Source organism: Mirounga leonina, unplaced genomic scaffold (genome assembly GCF_011800145.1).
Source record: "Mirounga leonina isolate KUSES-001 unplaced genomic scaffold, KU_Mleo_1.0 Mir_101799, whole genome shotgun sequence".
In the NCBI taxonomy this organism is placed as follows: Eukaryota; Metazoa; Chordata; class Mammalia; order Carnivora; family Phocidae; genus Mirounga; species Mirounga leonina.
In genome coordinates, this window is record NW_023270210.1 from 3,036,944 (window position 1) to 3,061,364 (window position 24,421).

Genomic DNA, 24,421 nt, shown 5'->3' on the forward strand with positions numbered 1-24,421 from the left:
CTGTGATTCAACAGTCTTACACAATTCACAGCACTCACCATAGCACATACCCTCCCCAGTGTCTATCACCCAGCCCCCCCATCCCTCCCATCCCCCAGCACTCCAGCAACCCTCAGTTTGTTTCCTGAGATTAAGAATTCCCCATATCAGTGAGATCATATGATACATGTCTTTCTCTGATTGACTTATTTCACTCAGCATAATACCCTCTAGTTCCATCCACATTGTTGCAAATGGCAAGATTTCATTTTTTTGATGGCTGCATAATATTCCATTGTATATATATACCACCTCTTCTTTATCCATTCATCTGTTGATGGACATCTTGGCCCTTTCTATAGTTTGGCTATTGTGGACATTGCTGATATAAACATCAGGGTGCACATACCCCTTTGGATCACTACATTTGTATCTTTGGGTATACCACTTCTTCTTTATCCATTCATCTGTTGACAGACACCTGAGCTCTTTCCAAATTTTGGCTATTGTGGACATTGCTGCTATAAACATTGAGGGGCATGTGTCCCTTCAAATCACTATGTTTGTATCCTTTGGATAAATACCCAGTAGTGCAATTGCTAGGTCACAGGGTAGCTCTATTTTTAACTTCTTGAGCAACCTCCATACTGTTTTCCAGAGTGGCCGCACCAGTTTGCATTCCTACCAACAGTATAAGAAGGTTTCCCTTTCTCTGCATCCTTGCCAACAACTGTTGTTTCTCGAGTTGTTAATTTTAGCCATTCTGACTGGTGTGAGGTGGTATTTCATTGTGGTTTTGATTTGTATTTCCCAGATGGCAAGTGATGTGGAGCATTTTTTTCATGTGTTTTTTGGCCATTTGTATGTCTTCTTTGGAGAAATATCTGTTCATGTCTTCTGCCCATTTCTTGATTGGATTATTCTTTAGGTTTTGAGTTTGATAAATTCTTTATAGATTTTGGATACTAGCCCTTTATCTGATGTGTCATTTGCAAATATCTTCCTCCATTCTGTCAGTTGTATTTTGGTTTTGTTGACTGTTTCCTTTGTTGTGCAAAAGCTTTTTATCTTCATGAAGTCCCAATAGTTCATTTTTGCCTTTGTTTCCTTTGTCTTTGGAGACATGTCTAGCAGGAAGTTGCTGTGGCTGAGATCATAGAGGTTGCTGCCTGTGTTCTTCTCTAGGATTTTAATGGATTCCTGCCTCACATTTAGATCTTTCATCCATTTTCAGTCTATTTTTGTGTATGGTGTAAGGAAATGGTCCAGTTTCATTCTTCTGCATGTGACTGTCCAATTTTCCCAACACCGTTTATTGAAGAGACTGCCTTTTTTCCATTGGATATTCTTCCCTGCTTTGTCGAAGATTAGTTGACCATACAGTTAAGTATCCATTTCCGGGTTCTCTATTCTGTTCCATTGATCTGTGTGTCTTTTTTTGTGCCAGTAACATACTGTCTTGATGATTACAGCTTTGTAATAGAGCGTCAAGTCTGGAATTCTGATGCCACCAGCTTTGGTTTTCTTTTTCAACATTCCTTTGGCTATTCAGGGTCTTTTCTGATTACATACAAATTTTAGGATTATTTGTTCCAGCTCTGTGGAAAATGATGATGGTATTTTGATAGGGATTGCATTGAATGTGTAGATAGCTCTAGGTGTCATAGAAATTTTAACAATATTTGTTCTTCCAACCCTTGAGCATGGAACTTTTTTCCATTTCTTTGTGTCTTCCTCAATTTCTTTCATAAGTGTTCTATAGTTTTCTGAGTACAGATCCTTTGCCTCTTTGGTTAGGTTTATTCCTAGGTATCTTATGGGTTTTGATTCAATTGTAAATGGGATTGATTCCTTAATTTCTCTTTCATCAGTCACATTATTAGTGTATAGAAATGCAATTGATTTCTGTACATTGATTTTATATCTTGCCAAGTTGCTGAATTCTTGTATGAGTTCTACGAATTTTGGGGTAGAGTATGTTGGGTGTTCCACATAAAGTATCATGTCCTCTGTGAAGAGTGAGAGTTTGATGTCTTCTTTGCCAATTTGAATGCCTTTTATTTCTTTCTGTTGTCTGATTGCTGAGGCTAGGACGTCTAGTACTATGTTGAACAGCAGTGGTGATAGTGGACATCCCTGCTGTATTCCTGACCTTAGGGGAAAAGCTCTCAGTTTCTCCCCATTGAGAATAATATTTGTTGTGGGCTTTTCCAATATGGTTTTTATGATATAGAGGTATATTCCCTCTATCCCTTCACTGTGAAGAGTTTTAATCGAGGAAGGATGCTGTACTCTGTCAAATGCTTTTTCTGCATCTACTGAGAGGATCATATGGTTCTTGTCCTTTCTTTTATTTATGTAGTGTATCACATTGATTTGTGGATGTTGGACCATGCTTACATCCCAGGAATAAATCCCACTTGGTCATGGTGAATAATCATTTTAATGTACTGTTGGACCCTATTGGCTAGTATTTTGGTAAGAATTTTGGCATCCACGTTCATCAGGGATATTGATCTGTAATTTTCCTTTTGGGTGGGGTCTTTGCCTGGTTTTGGGATCAAGGTAATGCTGGCCTCATAGAAAGAGTTTGGAAGTTTTCCTTCCATTTCCATTTTTTGAAACAGCTTCTGAAGAATAGATATTAATTCTTCTTTAAATGTTTGGTAGAATTCCCCTGGGAAGCCATCAGGCCCTGGACTCTTGTTTGTTGGGAGATTTTTGATGACTGCTTCAATTTCTTTTCTGTTTATGGGTCTGTTCAGGTTTTCTATTTCTTCCTGTTTCAGTTTTGCTAGTTTATACATCTCTAGGAATGCGTCTATTTCTTCCAATTGCCTAATTTGTTGGCATATAGTTGCTCATAATATGTTCTTTAATTGTTTGTATTTCTTTGGTGTTGGTTGTGATCTCTCCTCTTACATTCATGATTTTATATTTTTGGGTCCTTTCTCTTTTTCTTTTTGGTACCTGTGGCTAGGGGTTTATCAATCTTACTAATTCTTTCTAAGAACAAGCTCCTAGTTTCATTGATCTGTTCTGTCTTTTGGTTTCAATTTCATTGTTTTCTTCTCTAATCTTTATTATTTCTCTTCTTCTGCTGGATTTAGACTTTATTGGTTGTTCTTTCTTCAGCTCCTTTAGGTTTAAAGTTAGGTTGTGTATTTGAGACTCTTCTTGTTTCTTGAGAAAGACTTGTATTGCTATATACTTCCCTCTTAGGGCTGCCTTTGCTGCATCCCAAAGGTTTTGAACAATAGTGTTTTCATTTTCTTTTGTTTCCATGATTTTTTTTTAATTCTTTCTTTAATTTCCTGGTTGACCCATTCATTCTTTAGTAGGATGCTCTTTAGCCTCCATGTATTTGAGTTCTTTCCAAATTTCCTCTTGTGATTAAGTTCCTGTTTCAAAGCATTCTGGTCTAAATATATGCAGGGAATGATCCCAATTCTTTGGTACTGATAGAGTCCTGATTTGTGACCCACTATGTGATGTAATCTGGAGAATGTTCCATGTGCATTTGAGAAGAATGTTCATTCTTTTGCTTTAGGATGGAGTGTTTTGAATATATCTGTGAAGTCCATCTGGTTCAGTGTGTCATTCAAAAACCTTGTTTCCTTGTTGATCTTCTGCTTAGATGATCTGTGCAGTGAGTGGGGTGTTAAAGTACCCTACTATTATTGTATTAGGATCAATGTGTTTCTTTAATTTTGTTATTAATTGGCTTATATAATTTGCTGCTCCCATGTTAGGGGCATAAATATTTACAGTTGTTAGATCTTCTTGTTGTATAGACCCTTTAATTATGATATAGTGTCCTTCCTCTTCTCTTATTACAGTCTCTGGTTTAAAATCTAATTTGTCTGCTATAAGGATTGCCATCCCAGCTTTCTTTTGATGTCCATTAGCATGGTAAATGGTTTTCCACACCCTCACTTTCAATCTGGGGGTGTGTTTGGGTCTAAAATGAGTCTCTTGCAGACAGTATATTGATGGGTCTTGCTTTTTTATCCAATCTGATACCCTGTGTCTTGATTGGGGCATTTAGTCCATTTACACTCAGAGTAACTATTGAAATATATGAATTTAGTGCCATTGTATCATCTGTAAAGTCACTGCTTCTGTATATTGTTTCTTCCTTTCTGTTCTATGTTACTTTTGGGCTCTCTCTTTGCTTAAAATATCCCTTTTAATATTTCTTGTAGGGCTGGTTTGGTGTTCACAAATTCTTTTAGTTTCTCTTTGTCCTGGAAGCTTTTTATCACTCCTCTATTTTGAATGACATCCTAGCTGGATAAAGTATTCTTGGCTGAATATTTTTCTCATTTAGCTCCATGAATATATCACGCTAGTTCTTTCTGGCCTGCCAGGTCTCTGTGGATCAGTCTACTGCCAATCTAATGTTTCTACCCTTGTAGGTTACAGACCTCTTGTCCCAAGCTGCTTTCAGGGTTTTCTTTTTGTCTCTGAGATTTGCAAGTTTCACTATTATTTGTTAGGGTGTTAATCTATTTTTATTGATTTTTGAGGGGTGTTCTCTCTGCCTGCTGGACTTGGATGCCTGTTCTTTTCCCTAGATTAGGGAAGTTCTCCACTATAATTTGCTCCAATATATCTTGTGCACACCCCCCTTTCCTCTTCTTCTGGGATACCAAGTATTCTAATATTGTTTCACTTTATGGTGTCACTTATCTCTCGAATTCTCTCCTCATGATCCAGTAGTTGTTTATCTCTCTTTTTCTCAGCTTCTTATTCTCCATCATTTGTCTTCTCTATCACCAATTCTCTCTTCTGCCTCATTTATCCTAGGAGTTAGAGACTCCATTTTTAATTGCATCTCATTAATAGCCTGTTTGATTTCAGCATGGTTAGATTTTAGTTCTTTTATTTCTCCAGAAAGGGATTCTCTAGTGTCTTCTATGCCTTTTTCAGGTCTATCTAATATCTTTATAATCATTATTCTGAACTCTGTTTCCAACATCTTACTTATGTCCATACTGATTAGGTCCCTGGCAGTCAGTACTGCCTCTTGTTCTCTTTTTTGTGGTGAGTTTTTCCTTCTTGTCATTCTGTCTAGAGAAGAATAGATGAACGAGAGAATAAAATACTAAAATAGCAACAATGACCCCAGAGAAATATACACTAAACAAATCAGAAGATATGGGAAACAAAAAAAAAAAAATTCTTTTTAAAGGAAAAAAAAAAGCAGACAGGTGAACAGAATAGAGCAATACACTGGATCCTGTGTGTATTTTGGTCTGTTTGTTAGAAAACTAGATCCTCCCCCCACCCAAAAAAAAGAAAACTACATCCCAAAATTGTAAAGGAAGAAAAACTTATATATGTATAAAAATAAAATTAAATACAATGAAAGGATAGAATATAACTGTAAAGATGAATTTTAAAAAAGACTAACAAAACAACAACAACAAAAAAAAAAGGAAGGAAAAAGAGAATATGATCAGACAGGTGAATAGAACAGAGCCATACACTAGATTTTGGCTGTATTTTGGTCTGTTAGAAGAAACTGCATCCAAAAATTGTAAAGAAAGAATATATCTATCTATCATCTATCTATCTATTTATTTATCTATCTCTATCTATCTATCATCTATCTATCTATCTATCTATCTATCTATCTATCTATCTATATAAAAATACAATGAAGGAATAGAATATAACTGTAAAAATGAAAATTAAAAAAGATTAAAGAAAGTTGATAAAATGAGAAATTGGTTGCAAAAGAAAAGAGAAAATAATTAAGAAAAAATTAAAGATGGGGGCGCCTGGGTGGCTCAGTCGTTAAGTGTCTGCCTTCAGCTCAGGTCATGATCCCAGGGTCCTGGGATCAAGTCCCGCATCAGGCTCCCTGCTCTGTGGGAGGCCTGCTTCTCCCTCTCCCACTCCCCCTGCTTGTGTTCCCTCTCTCGCTGTGTCTCTCTCTGTCAAATAAATAAATAAAATCTTAAAAAAAGAAAAAAAGAAAAAATTAAAGATGAAAGGCTAAAGAATCATGGGGAAAAAGCCATGAGTTCTATGTGCTGTGTTCCCCTAGCTCTGGAGTTTTGCAGTTCTCATTGATTGGTAAACTTGGGTCTTGGCTGGATGTTCTTGCTGATCTTCTGTGGGAGGGGCCTGTTGCTTTGATTCTCAAGTGTATTTGCCCCGGGTGGAATTGCACCACCCTTGCCAGGGGGCCAGGCTAAGTATTCTCCTCTGGTTTGCTCTATGTGGCTTTTGTTCCCTGAAGGCTTTCCTTGCTGCTTTAGAAGATGAGAATGAAAATGGCGACCTCTCAATCTCCAGCCCTGGAGCTGGCTTCCCAGCTCCAATGCCTGGGAACTCTGGTGCATTCAGCCATCCCCAGTCTTCCTGTGACCCCGAGGATCCTGAGACGACACTGTCCCACCTAGGGTTCCACCCCTGCTTAGTCACCTGAGTGATGTCCCTCACTGGAGCAGACTTCTAAAAGTTCTGATTTTGTGCTCCACTGCTATATCACTTGCCGGTAGCTGGCTGATGGAGGCTCCCTCCCCCAGTGGTTTATCTTCCCATATATCACCTTGAATTCACTTCTTTGCACCTCCTACCTTGCAGAAAGTGGTTGCTTTTCTATTTGTAGAGTTGCAGCTATTCTTTTCTCAGATCTCTGGTTGAGTTCACAGGTGTTCAGAATGATTTGATAGCTATCTAGCTGAATTCCTGGGACCAGATGAAACTAAGGTCTCCTACTCCTCTGCCATCTTGGACTCCCTCCAATGGATAGATTTAACAAGTAGAATATGGGATTAGAGAACTTAAAATATAGGGAAACAGAAAATAACAAAACTGAAGCACAGAGAGACAAAAATACAGAAAAGAGTAAGAAACATGTGGGACACTGCTGAGTGAAATAAATCAATCAGAGAAAGACAATTATCATAGGGTTTCACTCATATGTGGAACTTAAGAAATAGTGCAGAGGACCACAGGGGAAGGGAGGGGAAACTGAAGAGGAAGAAATCAGAGAGGGAGACAAACCATGAGAGACTCTGGACTCTGGGAAACAAACTGAGGGTTACAGAAGAGAGGGGGGATGGAGGGATGGGGTAACCAGGTGATGGGCATTAAGGAGGGCACATGTGGTGCTGAGCACTGCGTGTTATATGCAACTGATGAATTATTGAACACTACATCTTAAACTATTGATGTACTATATGTTGGCTAATTGAATCTAAATTTAAAAAAAATAAAGATCTACAATTCTGGTTGGGAGGCCTAAATATCCCATAGGAAGCAGAGGATCCTTTATTTCCAAGGTTGAATCACAAAAAGCATAGCCATCTATAGGAGAAGATCTCTAGACCAGAAGTTGCAAATTGGTGGTTTGCAAATGTGATTTGTTTGATCCATACAGTGTTTATAACTTTTAAAATTATTTGCAAAGATTTGAAATTTGGGAGATGTCACATAAAACTCCAGATTTATTATTTTATGAAATAAGAAGATATGAGAACATTGGTCTCAAATTCTCACATGGCCACAATCAGCTGAGTAGTGGTTGTCCTTGTAAATGCTTGACCATTCCTCCAAATTTCCATTACTTTCTACCCTCTCCCTGAAAAAGGGTCCAATGTCAGTTGCCATTAATCAACTCACTTGCACCTTTGTTTTACATATAGAATTAAGAGCTCCTAGTGGAATTAAGAGGAAAGTGACAGAGTTACTTGTTATCAAAACTTAACAAAAATAAAAAAGACTGAAAGGACTGGTTTCAAAACCAGGGGAGTTTACATTTCCTTATAGAAATTAAGACTATTTCTACATCTTTATTATGCATACAAAGTACAGCTTTGTTGAAGAAATAAAACTTCAGGTATTAACATTATGCAATTTGTTATAAAGAACTATAATTGATATATAAAAAAGATGTACAATGAAAGTCTTAATTAGCTTTAAAACACAGACTGAAAGTTCAACAGGTTTTGTGTTTAAATGAATACACTAAGTGTTGCTGCTGGGAAATGAAATTATATATTAAGCAACAAACCTTTCCAGGTACCAAAATATTTTATAGATGCCAAATTTACAAAAATTGTCCATTGCAGAATAAATTATATGCTGAACTACATGTATTTTTTTAAAGATTTTATTTACTTATTTGACAGAAAGAGAGAGAGAGAGCACAAGCAGGGGGAGTGGGAGAGGGAGAAGCAGGCTCCTCGTAGAGCAGGGAGCCCGGTGCAGGGCTCAATCCCAGGACCCTGGGATCATGACCTGAGCCAAAGTCAAACACTTCACCAACTGAGCCACCCAGGTGCCCCAAACTAAAGTATTTTTATCTGTGGTGAATAAATGACTGAGGCCATATATAGGGCATATTATATGGAAAGCTGGATTTCTTGTGGCATCTTTTTATAGCTTATGAGAGCACAGATATAAAAAATATTGTAGTTATATATATTTTTTCATGATTTCAATGAGAATTTTGATGTAAATGAAGAAATTTTTGGCGGTTGTCCATTACAAGAAAATCCAAAAATGGTTTATTTGTGTATATTGAGAAAAGTCCTAAGTAGTATAATATAAGCAGACCACAATTAGTACATGCAAGTATTAATGTCAGACTTAATGAAATGTATATCCAGTGTTGCAAAGTTTTGTAAAGACACAAAATTTATGTTTGTTCACTGGTAGATTCACTAGGAATTATTTGCTTTGTGGTAAAAGGCTTTAATAGAGCATATTATAGAGACAGCAGCTGCCACCACGAGCTGGAGACCTCCTACTGAGTTGAACAACAGCTCAAAAGTTGGGTGAAATGGGTGAACAGTATTCTGTTCAGCTTCTCTTTATGAACCTAGGTGCCTGAGTTAGGGCAAGGTGCTCACCCCAACATAAAACCCACTGTACAAAGAGTAAATCCATGTCTGGAAAGAAAGCAACTCTCTTCCTTTAAGATACTGACAAACTAAATAACATCATTCCTTATTCTCTCACCATTTCTCTTACCCACACCCCTATTAAAACTAATCCATACTTAAATTCTGTACTCAACATGGGAATTCCAAATACAAAACCTGACGTTAATAACTTGGTGCAGAAGTAAAGGAGGCAGGTTTCTGTTTTGCAAATCAAAGTGGAAATACTTTTTAAAAGGAAATTGTAATAATTAATTATTGCTATTTTTAATTTGAGGTTTTTATGTTTTTAACTTAGAATATCTCTACAATGATTTTTACCTTATCTCATATGCTCACCCCATAATAATTAAAATTGTTTTATTTTTGAGGTTTTTTTTTTACAACTAGCCTGATTTACTTATTTAAGATACCACTCCTATAGGCATTTGAATTTGTGACATCTGCATTAGATAATATTTTCTCTATTCCTCCCTTTGTCTCTATTGTCTACCCTCCAAGAGAAGGAAAAGTCTAACAATTTATTGTCAGTCCAGAAGACTGTGAGTCATTGAAAGAAGAGACCACTTTGTGTTCACTCCTGTGTATCCAGCATAAACTACAGAAGTTATTCAGTGAGTGTTTACTAGATGGATGGATAAATATACTACAGTTGAAGACAGAACACATACCCAGAACTCTTTTGGGAGGGAAGCTGTATTTCAATCTCGTGCAAGTTCAGTATTAAGGATAATTATTTTCTTTTCTCTTCAACTTCTTCTTGGTCCTTTTCTGCCTTAGATGCCTATACAACAGCTGAAGTGGTTTATTCTTGGACTCTTGGGAAGAACAAATCTGTGGAAGTAGCACAGGATGGCTCCCGCCTGAATCAGTATGACCTGCTGGGCCATGTTGTTGGGACAGAGATAATCCGGTCTAGTACAGGTATTTATTTATTTTATTTAATAAGCATTTTGTAACTTGAACCATATACCCGTCTTATACCTGTGCTTATAAAAACATATAATCCTCAAAATAGTCTTGTGATGTAGGTACAATTATCATAAGGAAATTGAGACATAGAAATGTTCAGTTATTTGCCCCACGTTACATTATATAATATCAGAGCCCAGATCTGAACTCAAGATAGATTGGCTCCCAAGCCAATGCTTTTAACTATGATGCCCTGCTGTCTAAGTGGGTTAGAAGGTCAAGGACATTATGGCTGGACTGTGGTAGAAGAGAAGGCAGAGGGAAGCCATGATGGTGGGAGAACTGAACATTGATCCTAAAGGTTTCATGAAGACATTTGCTCAACTCTGCCAATGCTGAAGTGACAAATTAATAACCCAGGAGAGTCCAGGTACAGAGCCAGGAGGTCCAAGGATGAGCCATGAAATTATTTTTTTAAGTGAGTCGCCCATCTCAAAAACAAGTCTGTCTGGCAAACCTTGCCAGGTCCTCTCAATAGCTTAATCCTTGGATTGATCATTGGAACCTAGAGATTTGTTTTGTAGTCTTGGGTCCTATTTAGAGACTGACCAGTTACAGGGTCCTAAGGAAGGAGGCACCCTGACTCTGAACTAACCCTAGGGTATTTGGCAAAATGGAGTATATCTTGGGGGCCCACATAGCTTACTATATTTTTTGCTGTTAAGGGCAGGAACTTTCAACACTTGTCTTGGTGAAAGATCTGAATCCACAATTATAAAGGAATTAGGGTACTCTTGTTCTTTTATTTCATTGTCTGGACACTGCTCCCATTTCTTGTGATGTTATAATATATCATCTTGTCTGTGCCCTGTTTTCCCTCCATCCCAGGATCAGGGGAGGGTACCTAAATAAAGAAGCATTTAAAATAGATTTCAGGGGCAACCGGATTTCAAGATTTGGAATTTGGTATGGGGAAAGGCTATTAAAAGGAAAGGCAATACTGAAGTGTCAGTATGAAAACATGATCTATCAGAGAAGTTGCAACTGGTTCAGAGTAAGAAGTGAAAGGTAGAGAGAGTATGGGGCCACAGGGGTGTGGCCTGCTCTCCTCTGAGAGAATTCTGGGGTTTGGCCCATGGAGTTGGTAGTTGGTGGACCAGGCTAAGCAGCTGGGCAGGCACTAATGTACATAGCTGGCCCAAGTTCAAGAATTCTCCCCCTCCAGTGGTGTGAGCTAGCTGTTGGAGCCAAGTGCCCGGTTTTAGAGACAGTGTACAGGTGGGTGCCAGAGGTGGGTGTGCCCAGGCCACCTGGACCTCATTACTTTGCTCCAAGGAGCATTCCATGTCTTCATGGTGGGTTATTGTGCTCCTGGAGCTGAGATTCTGGTTATGCCTCCTATCATCTGGAAGCATTGAAAATGTGGTCTGGGGCCAGTTGCCCAACCTCCCCAACTTGGTTTACTCACAGTGAATCTATATCATGGTATAAGTATTGACCACTGGTTGCAGACCTACTGCTAGGTTTGCATGCCCTGATCCCTGGACGGGGCACAGGCCTTGTTAGGGTGCTTAAAACCCACTTCCTGGGACCCCATGAAAGGGTAGGGACAAGGGTACCTCAGCTGGACTTGGTGTGTGTATATGGGGGGTAGTCTTACCCATCTGGACAGTGGTTCTGCTCTCCCCGAACAGGGGGAGGGAGCAGGGCCTTCAGCACCCACATGTGCATACTGCATTCTTTCTGTCCTATGGTACCCCTTAACGTTTTTGAGCAAAAGCCTCTGTTCTGCTACTGGGTGCATCTGCATTGTGCTGCCTTTGCAGCTGGGGCCAGGACCTCCTTTCTGCGATCACATACCTGAAATGCATGCCTGTTCTTCCTCCCATGTGAGCTGTGGGCAAAGAGGACCCAGGATCCTAGAGGAGGTCGTGTGTGTGCCTGCAGGTGGCAAGGCTCTGCTCAGAGCAGCACAGAGGGTCCCTAGAGGCCCAAGGCACACCCTCCCCAACCAGGATGTCTACCCTGGGGGTGGGAGAGAATTCCCACTGCATCCGTTGGCTCTCCTCACTTCCCAGTCCTTCCTTAGCACTGGTCACCTGGCATCAATTTTTGAGATCCATCATTAGATATCCAAGCAGCCCCAGCTCCCGTTTCCTTTGGTTAAGCCACTGTTTGTTTAGTCTTTATCACACAGGCAATGCACATCCATTATAGGAAAAATGGAATACACAGAAGACCAAAATATGGAAATTAAAATATTCTTTAATCCCACCATTAACTGATTATTGTACATTTTGGTGTATCATCTTTAAGAAGGTTCCTTTGCATTTTTTTACATAAATACCATTGATACTGTTTTTAATTTAATTTTATAAGCATATTTTCTTATTACCAAACATATAAAATCCAAATAAAGTGTACACACAAGTTAGTAATATTTTTATTGAGATATACTTGATATTATATTACTTTCAGGTATACAACATAATGATTCAATATTTTTATATATAACAAAATGATTATCTCAGTAACTCTGGTTAGCATCTGTCAACATATATAGTTATAATTTTTTTTCTTGAGAACTTTTAAGATCTACTCTCAGCAACTTTCAAATATACAATACAGTATTATTAACTATAGTCACCATGCTGTACAGTGCATACCCATGACTTATTTTATAATGGAAGTTTGTATCTTTTGACCACCTTCACCCATTTCACCCACTGCCCCTCCCATCCTCCTGGCAACCACCAATCTGTTCTGTGTATCTATGAACTTGGTTTGTTTGCTTGTTTGTTTTTTGTTCTTTTTTAAAAATTCCATATATAAGTGAGATCATACAATATTGGTGTTCCTCTGACTTACTTCATTTAGCATAATGCCCTCAAGGTCCATCCATGTTGTTGCAAATGGCAAGATTTCCTTCTTTTGATGGCTGAATAATATTCTACTGTCACTGCCTCTATGTGTATGTATATGCATATATATATACACACACACACACACACATTCACAGCACATTTTCTTTATCCATTCATCCATCAATGGACACTTAGGTTGTTTCTACATCATCTTGACTATTGTAAAAATGCTGCAATTAACATGGAAGTGCATATATCTTTGAGTTAGTGTTTTCATTTTCTTTGAATAAGTACCCAGAAGAGGCATTGTTGGATCATATGGTATTTCTATTTTTAATTTTTTGAGGAACCTCCATACTATTTTCCATAGTGGTTGCGCCAATTTGTATCCCACCAACCAAAGTGCACAAAGGTTCTCTTTGCTCCATATCCTTGCCAATACTTGTTGCTTCATGTTAGTTAGTTATAAGTAGTAATATTTAAACAATTATAATAGACATAATTATAATAAACATTAACTATTACTTGTTTTATGTACTTTAAATTTAAAAAGAAAATAAGCATTCCTTCAAGGCCACAGAATTCTTGACAAAGATATGATAAGTTATGTTATCACTGGGAAGTGTAGCATTTCATTGTGAAGCTCAATAAAATAATATCTTCATTTTAATGACCTCATATATGTAGATCATAGTCCATTTAACCAGTTATTTAGTATTATTTTCTGTGTTTTTATGTTATAAACAACACTGTGAAGGCCTTTTTCTATATCACATTTTGTCCCTGTGTAATCCTCTTCCTAGGATAGAATGCTGAGAATGCTATTTCAGAAAGTAGACATATTTTTAAAAATTTTATTACATATTGACAAATTGCCATTTTACAGGGTTAAACAATTCATGGTGCCATTATCAATGTATTAGCATGCCAGTTTCCCTTCACTATTGACAATGCAGATGTTATGGGTTGAATTATGTCCCCTCAAAAGATATGTTGAAATCCTGACTCACAGTACATCAGTAAGTGACCTTATTTGAAAATAGGGTCATTGTAGATATAATTAGATTATATCTCAAATTAGTTTTGAAAACATGATACAATGTACATCAGCAAAGAGGTTATTTAATGTATTAAATTCATTCACACAATTCAGTACTATGCAGCTGTAAGAAGGAATGAGGAAGTTCTTGATGTATCATTCAAAGGGAATATCTGCAGGATATATTGTTGAGTGAAAAAAAGCAAAGCACAGAACACTGAACACTTAGGGATATATACTGGTATAGAGATAATATTTCTAGAAGGGTACACAAGAGACTGCTAATTGTTTTTGTTGCCTTTTTTTTTAAGAGTAGTGTAGAAATTACAACTTTAAAAAAAAGTTTTTATTTATTTTGAGAGAGAGAGAACATGATCAGGGGGAGGGGCCAAGGGAAAGAATAATCTCAAGCAGGTTCTGCGCTGAGCACAAGGCCCACACAGGGCTCGATTCCATGACCCTGAGATCATGACCTGAGCTGAAACCAAGAGTCAGATGCTTAACTGACTGAGCCACCGAGGCACCCCAAGAGGCTGTTAATTGGAAGAGGAGAAACGAGATGGGTGGTTTGGGGGTATCTATGGGAGGGAGACTTTTTGCTGTACACCCTTTGATACCCTTTGATTTAGGAACCATATTAATATTATTACCTCACATATATGTGTATTGTTTTCATGTGATTATAAATTATGGACATTCTTTTCTGAATTCTAAATATGCTCCTCCATGTGGGGTCCAGCATATTAATGGAATGCTGGACCAGAGAAAGACCCACAATCCATGGATGCTCTGTTTTATATGAGTGGCTTTCTCTCTGAATGCTCTCTCTCAGTCCTTAGTAAGAAGTACAGGTATACCTTGGAGATGCTGACAGTTCAGTTTCAGACCACCAAAATAAAGGAAATATTGCAATAAAATGAGTCAAGTGCATTTTTGGTTTCCCAGTGCATATAAAAGTTATGTTTATACTATACTGTAGTTTATTAAGTGTATGAGAACATTATGTTGAAAAATTTATATACCTTAATTTAAAAATATCTTATTCCCCAAGGGTCCTAACCATCACCTAAGCTTTCAGCAAGTCATAACCAGTGATCACAGATTACCATAATAAATACAATAATAACGAAAAAGTTTGAAATATTGCAAGATTTACTAAAATGTAACACAGAGACATGAAATGAGCAAATGCTTTTGGAAAACTGGCACTATAGACTTGTTTGACATAGGATTGCCACAAACCCTCAATTTGTAAAAGACCCAGTACTGAGGTATTTACCCAAAGAAACCAAAGAAAACAACATTAATTAGAAAAGACATATGCACCTCTATGTTCATTGCAGCATTATTTACAATAGTCAAGATATGGAAGCAAACTAAGTGTTCACAGATAGACAAATGGATAAAGAAGATGTGCCATACACACATACACATGCACACACACATACATGGGATATTACTTAGCCATAAAAAGAAAAAAAAAAACAATGAAATCTTGCCATTTGAGGCAACATGGATGGAGCTAGAGGGTATTGTGCTAAGTGAAATAAGTCAGAGAAAGACAAATACCACATGATTTCACTTATATGTGGAATCTAAAAACAAAACAAATGAACAAATAAAAAATAGAGAAAGACTCATAAATACAGAGAACTGGTGGTTTTGGGGAGGGGTTGGGCAAAATAGATGAAGGGGATTAGGAGGTACAAAATTCCAGTTATAAAATAAATACATCATGAGGATGAAAGGTAAGGCATAGGGAATATAGTTCATAATATTGTAATAACTTTGTAAAATGACAGATGATAACTACGCTTATTGTGGTGAGCACTGTGTAGTACTCTGTGGTATACTTGAAAGTAATATAACATTATATGTTAACTATACGTCAATAAAATAAATAAATAATCAAGTAAATAAAATGAGGTATGCCTGTAATTCTAAGCAGAGGGCTCTACCTCTTTGCTCCAGATTCAAATATGTGTTAAATAAATGAATAAAAGTCCTCAAAATCTGTGTTTAGCTATTCACACCATTCCCTATTTCAGGACCAATTCCATTTTCTCTCATTTGGCTAATTATTGCATTAATTTTCTAAATGGAGGATTTGGGTATATGATCTCATTTTTCCATTCCTAGAAATTTGACCATTTGTTAGAATAACATTTTTATTACTATCATTGTATATATTATCTTTCTAGACATGTAGCCTAGATAAATAAGCAGAAAATAAAGAGTGACACACAAGACAAGTCAGAGCGATGGAGATGAAAAGAGTAAAGAAGGCAAGATAAAAGTTCAAGGAACAGAGAAAGAGAATTGAAAAACAAATAAACAAACATGAATTTAAGAAAATATATCCACTCGCTTAGTATAATGAGTTAATTTGCCAAGCTATTTAAAAAATCTTCTTGTGTCTTTCACAACCTTTGATACTAGCTAAATTGTGAATGTATTTTTCATTGTATTCTCAAATATTTCACATTTAACACAAATGGAACTTAATAGGCTGGAGTGCAAAGGCAGGGGAAAATTCTCCAAACCTCTTAAAGGGTTGTCTTTCATAATAAGACACAAAGAGAGGCTGCAAGGAGAGGGGGAATATAATGATCCACTTTATAAAAATATATTCAGTTATGTAAAGCATTTGCTGAACTGTTCTGTATTTCTAATCCATAGAAATATGCGAATACATATGCATTATATGTTTTATATTGTACCCTTGAATATTTCACACACAACACAGATGGTACTTAATAAGCTTAATAATAAGCTGAGACACAGGGTGGAAATATAATGGGGAAGTTGGAAAAAAATCTTCCAATCTGATCAAAGCTTTGGCTCTTACTTTGGCAGAGAAGGGGATGTAAAGAGATACAAAACATCAGAGTTATATTTAAGAGAACCTAGTCAGTTAATTAACACAATGAATTCATTTGCTAAGCTTTCTAAACATTTACTTGTGATTTTCACCCAAAATCACTGTGAAAGGTGACTTTCCATTATCTCTTTGACTATTTCACATTAGACCCAGATCGTCTGCAATACAAGGGCAGAAAGGGGAAATCTTCACAACCAAACAAAAGGCTTCAGTTCTCACTAAGGAGAATTCTTTTTGCCTCTTTGCTTCCCCTGGCATCCCAAATTTATTGAGATATAATTGAAAAAATTGTATACATTTAAGGTGTACAATGTGATAATATATGTATATGTTGTGAAATTATTACTATAATCTATCATATTATTATGGTGATGAGATCACTTAATTTATTCTCTTAGCAAATTTCAAGTATACAATACAGTATTATTAACTATAGTCATCATGCTGTACATTAGATCCCCAGAATTTATTCATCTTATAGCTGGAAGTTTGTACCCTTTGATCCACATCTCCCCCATTTTCCCTACCCCTCAGCCCCTGGAAACCACCATTCTCCTTTGTTTCTATAAGTACAACTTTTTTAGATTCTACATGTAAATGATACCACAGAATTTTTGTCTTTGGCTTATTTCACTTAGCGTAATGTCTTCTAGGTTCATCCATGTTGTCAGAAATGACAGGATTTTTTCATTTTTTACAGCTAAGATAATACTCCATTGTGTGTGGGTGTAACTATATATCACATTTAATTTATTCATTCATTCATTGATGGACAATTAGGTTGTTTCCATGTATTGACTATTGTGAATAATGCTGCAATGAATATAGGGGTGCAGATATCTCTTTTAGGTACTGATTTTGTTTCTTTTGGACATATACCCAGAAGTGGGATTGCTGGATCATATGGCATTTCTATTTTTAATTTTTTGAGAAACCTTCATATTAGTTTCCATAGTAGCTGTGCCAATTTATATCCCACCAATAGTGCACAAAGTTTCCCTTTACTCCACATCCTTTCCAACACTTGTTATCTCTTGTCTTTTTTATGGTAACCATTCTATTAGGTGTGAGGTGATATCTCATTGTGGCTTTGATTTGCATTTCCCTGATGATTAGTAATATTGAGCATATTTTCATGTACCTGTTGGCCATTTGTATGTCTTCAGAAAAATTCCATTCAGGTCCTTGGCCCATTTTTAATTGGATTGTTTTGGGGGTTTTTTTGCTATTGAGTTGTAGGAGTTCTTTATATATTTTGGAGTATAATCTGTATCAGACATATGGTTTGCAAACATTTTTTACCATTCTGCAGGTTGTCTTTTCTTTTTATTAATTGTCTCCTTTGCTATAAACATGCTTTTTAGTTTGATGCAGTCCCATTTGTTTTTTTTTTTTTTTTTAGCTTTTGTTGCCTGTGCTTTTGGTATCAGGTCTTACATTAAGTATTTAATTCATTTTGAGTTAATTTGCAAGATAGGGATCAAATTTCATTCTTTTGCATGTGAATATCCAGTTTTCCCACCACCATTTATTGAAAAAAACTATTCTTTTCCCATTCTGTATTCTTAGCATCCTTGTCAAATATTAGTTGACTATATATACATGAGTTTATTTCTGAGTACTTTATTATGTTCCATTGATCTATGTGTCTGTTTTTATGCCAGTACCATAGTTTTGATTACTATAGCTTTGTGATTGGATCAGGAAGTGTGATGTCTCCATCTTTATGTTTCTTAAAATTGCTTTGGCTATTCAGAGTCTTTTGTAGTTCAATATGCATTCTAGGTTGTTTTCCCTATTTCTGTGAAAAATGCTATTGGAATTTTGATGGTTATTGCATTGACTGTATATCACTTTGGGTAATATGGGCATTTTTGCAATATCAGTTCTTCTAATTTATGAACACAGGATATCTTTTATTTGTGTCTTCAATTTCTTTCATCAATGTCTTATGGTTTTCAGTATACAGATCTTTCATCTCCTTGGTTAAATTTATTCCTAAGTATTTTATTATTTTTGATACTATTATAAATGGAATTGATTTCTTAATTTCTTTCTCAGGTACTTTGTTGTTAGTATATAGAAACACTACTGGGGCAGCCTGGGTGGCTTAGTCAGTTAAGTGTCTGCCTTTGGCTCAGGTCATGATCCTGGAGTCCTGGGATGGAGCCCCTCATTGGGCTCCATGCTCAGCAGGGAGTCTGCTTCTCTCTTTCTCTCTGCCCTTCCCCCTGCTTGTGCTCTCTCTCTCTCTCACTTGCTCACTGTCTCTCAAATAAATAAATAAAATATTAAAAAATAAAAAAAGAAATTAAAAAAAGAAACACTACTAATTTTGTATGTTAATTTTGTATCCTGCAATTTTCCTGAATTTGTTGATTAGTTCTAACAGGGTTTTGTTTTGTTTTTTTTGGTGTAATCTTTAGGGTTATATATATATAAAATTATGTCATCTGCAAATAGAGACAATTTTACTTCTTCCCTTCCAATTCTGATGCCTTTTATTTCTTTTTCTTACCTGATTGCTCCAGCAAGGACTTTCAGTATTATCTTGAAAAGGAGTGGTGAATGTGGACACTTATGTCTTCTTCCTGATCTTAGAGAAAAAGCTTTCAACCCACCATTGAGTATAATGTTAGTTGTGAGCTTGTCATATATGGACTTTTTTATGTTGAGGTATATTTCTTCTATTCCCAATTTGTTAAGAGTTTTTATCATGAATGAATGTTTAATTTTGTTAAATGCTTTTTCCTGCATCTATTGAAATGATCATTTGTTTTTTTTTCTTTCATTCTATTAATGTGATATACCACATTTTTTGAATTGCGAATGTTAAACCATTCTTGCATCCCAGGGATAAATCCCACTTGATCATGGTGTTTGATTCTTTTAAAGTGCTGTTGAATTTGGCTTGTCAGTATTTGTTGAGAATTTCTGTGCCTGTATTCTTCAGGGATATTGGCCTGTACAGTTGACCTTTGAACAACAAGTTTGAACTACATGATTCTACTTATATGTGGATTCCAATATATTGGAAAAATGTTTGGAAATTTGTAACAATTTGAGGAAACTCACAGATAAACCACATAGCCTAGAAATATAAAAAAAAATTAGGATAAGTTTGATATGTCATGAATGCAAAAAATATATGTAGATATTAGTCTATCTTATTATTCACTACCATAAAATATACACAAATCTATTATAAAAAGTTAAAATTTATCAAAAGTTATGCACATATACACAGATGGCCCATGGCACCATTCACAGCTGAGAAAAATGTAAACAAATGTCAAGATGCAGTGTTAAATCATAACTGCATAAAATGAACCCAGTATATATTGTACTACATTAAGAATTTTAGCCACCTCCTGTTGCTATTGCAGTGAGATCAAGTGTTGTGAGTATCCACTTAAAACACAGTGTGATGCTAATCATCTCCCTGTGAGCAGTTCATCTCTCCAGTAAATTGTGTATCACAGTAAAAAGTGATCTCTCATGGTTCTTGCATATTTTTCATCATGTTAAGTACAATACCAAGAAACTTGAATTCAACACCATGGAAACAATACAAAGTACCATAGTGATTCTGGGAGTGCTCCCAAGAAGCAGAGAAAAGTCATGATATTACAAGAAAAAGTTTAATTGCTTGATATGTACCATAGATTGAGGTCTACAGCTGAAGTTTCCCACCATTTGAAGGTAAATAAATCCAGCATAAGGACGATTATAAAAAAAGAAAAGCAAATTCACAAAGTTATCACTGCAACCACATCTGTAGGTACAAAAACCTTGTACTTTTTGTGAAATTACCTTTTTCTCATTGAAAATGCGGCTCTTATGCAGGTGCAGGATTGCTATAAGAAAGCCCGGTGATGGGGCACCTGGGTGGCTCAGTTGGTTAAGTGGCTGCCTTCAGCTCAGGTCATGATCCTGGAGTCCCGGGATCGAGCCCCGCGTCGGGCTCCCTGCTCAGCAGGGAGTCTGCTTCTCCCTCTGACCCTCCTCCCTCTCATGCTGTCTCTCATTCTCTCTCTCTCAAATAAATAAATAAAATCTTAAAAAAGAAAGAAAGAAAGAAAGAAAGAAAGAAAGAAAGAAAGAAAGAAAGAAAGAAAGAAAGAAAGCAAGCAAGCAAGCAAGCAAGCCCAGTGATGGGTATTAAGGAGGGCACGTACTACATGGAGAACTGGGTGTTATACGAAAACAATGGATCGTGGATCACTACATCAAAAACTAATGATGTATTGTATGGTGACTAACATAATAAAATTAAAAAAAAGAAAGGCATATCTATAGATTCTAATATGATTCAAGAAAAAATGAAGTCATTACATAACAATTTAAAGTAAAAGGAAGGTCTAAAGTTGGGGAACTTAATGCCAGCAAAGAATGGTTTGATAATTTTAAAAAGAGTTTTGGCTTTAAAAATGTCAAAAAAACAGGAAAAACAGCTTTTGCCAACCAAGAGGCAGCTGAGTTCCCAGACACCATTAAAAAATCACTAAGGAAAAAAGATATCTGTCTGAGCAGGTTTCTAATGCAGACGAAAGTGCCCTATGCTGGGAAAAAAATGCTACAAAAGACATTTATTAGTAAGGAAGAGAAGCGAATACCGGGACTTAAGGAAGGGAAGAACACACTCACTCTACTGTTTTGTGTAAATGTAGTCAGGTTAATGATCAGGACTGCTCTTATCTATAAAGCTACTAACCCTCCAACCTTGAAGGGAAAAGATAAACACCAGCTGCCAGTATTTTTGTTGTACAACAAGAAGGCCTGGACAATGCAAACACTTTTTCTGGATTGGTTCCATCAGTGCTTTGTCCCTGAAGTCAGGAAGTACCTTGTTAGTAAGGGACTGCCTTTTAAAGTTCTTTTGATATTGGGCAATGCACCTGGCCACCCAGAAACCCATAAGTTCAACACCAAAAATATTGCAGTGGTCTACTTGTCCCCAAACACAACACCTCTAATTCAGCCTCTGCATCAGGAGATCACAAGGACCTTTAAGTCTCATTGTACATGGCACTCTATGTAAAAGATCATCAACCCTATGCAGGAGAACCCCAATATAGAGAACAACATGAAAATCTGGAAGGATTATAACACTGAAGATGCCATCGTTGTTACAGAACAAGCCATGAAAGCCATCAAGTCTGAAACAATGAATTCCTGCTGGAGAAAACTGTGTCCAGATGTTGTGCCTGACTTCACATGATTTATGACAGAACTAAAGAAATAATGAAAGAGATTGTGATATGGCAAAAAAAGTGGGGATTGAAAGATTTCAAGATATCAATCTTGGAGAAATTCAAGAGCTAATAGACACCACATCTGAGGAATTAACAGAAGACAACTTGATGGAGATGAATGCTTCTGAAGCAGTGCCAATGAGGAAGAAGATTTAGAAGTAGTGCCAGAAAACAAACTGACATTAGACAACATGTAAGAAGGATTCCAATTATTTAAGACTGCTTTTGACATTTTTTATGACATGGACCCCTCTATGATATGGGCATTGAAATTAAAGCAAATGGTGGAAGAAGGATTGGAACCATATAGGAACATTTTTGGAGAAATGAGAAAAACAAATCAGACAGACATTACAATGTATTTCTGTAAAGTTACCCTGAGTGTGCCTGCCTCTCCTACCTCCCCTTCCATCTCCTCCACTACTTCTATCTCTGCCACCCCTGAGACAGCAAGACCAATTCCTCCTTCTCCTCCTCCGCCTACTAAACCAGAAGACAAGGAGGATGAAGACCTTTACAATGATTCAATTCCACTTAATGAATAGTAAATAATCATCATGGCATACAGTTAATAAACTTATTATCTGTTGTGTGTTTTTGTCCTCATGTGAATATCTTTTGTTTTTTTTTTCTAATAACTGTACAGCAGGAATTGTATGAGACATTTTTGTGTCATTATCATCACATAAATATTCATTATGAAGAACATCATGTGTAAGACTTGTATGGAAGTGGATAGCTGATCCTTACATAGGCATAAAATGAGTGGTATTTAATATAAAATTAATAATGTGTTAGTTTTCTGGGTTTTTTCCATTGCCTATATATACTTTATTTTTTCTTTTTTTTTTATTATGTTAGTCACCATACAATACATCATTAGTTTTTGATGTGGTGATCCACGATCCATTGTTTTCGAATAATACCCAGTGCTCCATGTAGTACATGCCCTCCTTAATACCCATCACCGGGCTAACCAATCCCCCTCCCCCCACCAAACCCTGTTTGTTTCTCAGAGTCCATAGTCTCTCATGGTTCATCTCTCCCTCCAATTCCCCCCCTCATTTTTCCCTTCCTTCTCCTAATGTCCTCCATGCTATTCCTTATGTTCCACAAATAAGTGAAACCATATGATAATTGACTTTCTCTGCTTGATTTATTTCACTTAGCATAATCTCCTCTAGTCCCATCCATGTTGATGTAAAAGTTGGGTTTTGTTTTATAACTTTGCTTTCAAAGAATTACATTACCATACAGTAATTCTCTCTTCTAATTGGAGACAATGCATATCAGCCTATCATCACAGGCAAGTGTTTTTTTTTTTAAGTAACAATGTTTCCAATACCATATTATGAATATGACTGTAATACTGTATGCCATAAAAATTTTATGACAATTCATGAGTATATGGGCTAAGCCACCATGAAGCAATTATATTGATTATACTAGGCTACCATAAAGCAGTCATATTGCTGCTTCTTTGATATCAATGTATGAATTGTTATACTTGTAAATAAATATTCCTTTTTCACATATTTTCATTTTTGATGTGTAGTGTCAGTAGCATGTATAGCATTTATAGTATTTTGTATCATGTAAGACAATATTGATGTAGGCTCTAACATATGGTTTGTCTTATAAATAGATGAGGTAAACTTACACTATCAAGAAATACAGTACTATAAATGTATTTTCTCTTCCTTATGATTTTCTTAACAACATTTTATTTTCCTAACTTTATTGTAAGAATACAGTATATGATACTTATAACGTACAAAATATGTGTTAATCCACTGTTATTGGTAAGGCTTCTGGTCAACAGTAGGTTATTAGTAAAGTTTGGGGGAGCCATTTTGTCCTGGGCTTTTCTTTGTTGGGAGGTGCTAATTACTGATTATATCTCCTTGCACTATATTGATCCATTTAGATTTTCTATTCATGATTCAGTGGTCTATGCTCCACTGTTCAGCAGGGCCACAGGGGGGCTCTGTTGTATGGGGGACGAGCTACTTGCAGCAGTTGGGTGCCACACTGTTTTGAAACACAGGTTAACCCTAGCATGCTCTACAGCTTGGGGGCAGGAATCCTCAGGTATTACAATGGGCCTGTTTCAACTCATGGAAGTCACCATTTTGGTGGTTGGAGTGCCACGACCCCCCATCTCCCTCTCAGCCGTGCAGCCAGAGGTTTTGACCCATGGAGGTCTCCATTTTGGTAGTTGGGGGTCACCATGACCCCCAGGCAAGACAGCCAGGGTGTTTTAGATCTGAGGAGGTCACCATTTTGGTGGGTGTGGGCACCAGGACACCAAGGGGTATGATCCTTTTGTCTAGACTACAACCACTGGGTAAGGCCTCTGCTGGAGTTGTGCTGTTGGTCCAAACTCTGCTGTTGGGCAGTACCTCTGCCTGTACTTATCTGTTAGCCAGAGCTACAGGCTGCTTTGAGAGGTTGGGTTTCCTGTACAGGTGGGGACAGACTGCTGGCTAAACTCTGATCAGGCGAGTTTGCTAGCAGGGACCTGGTATCACTGCCAAGATCCAAGCACAGGTGGCTGGAAGTTTCACCACTCCCCCTTCTTTGTTCCTAGT

General features: G+C 36.9%; 1 protein-coding gene across 1 annotated transcript in view; it reads left to right on the top strand.

Annotated features, from left to right (window-relative positions):
• GABRA3 (gamma-aminobutyric acid type A receptor subunit alpha3) overlaps positions 1-24,421 on the top strand; it is a 368,385-nt gene that overhangs the window by 291,670 nt on the left and 52,294 nt on the right. Inside the window, exon 7 of the mRNA XM_035011687.1 lies at positions 9,660-9,803. Within this exon, the coding sequence (XP_034867578.1) occupies positions 9,660-9,803 (144 nt within the window). The remainder of the gene's footprint in view (positions 1-9,659; positions 9,804-24,421) is intronic.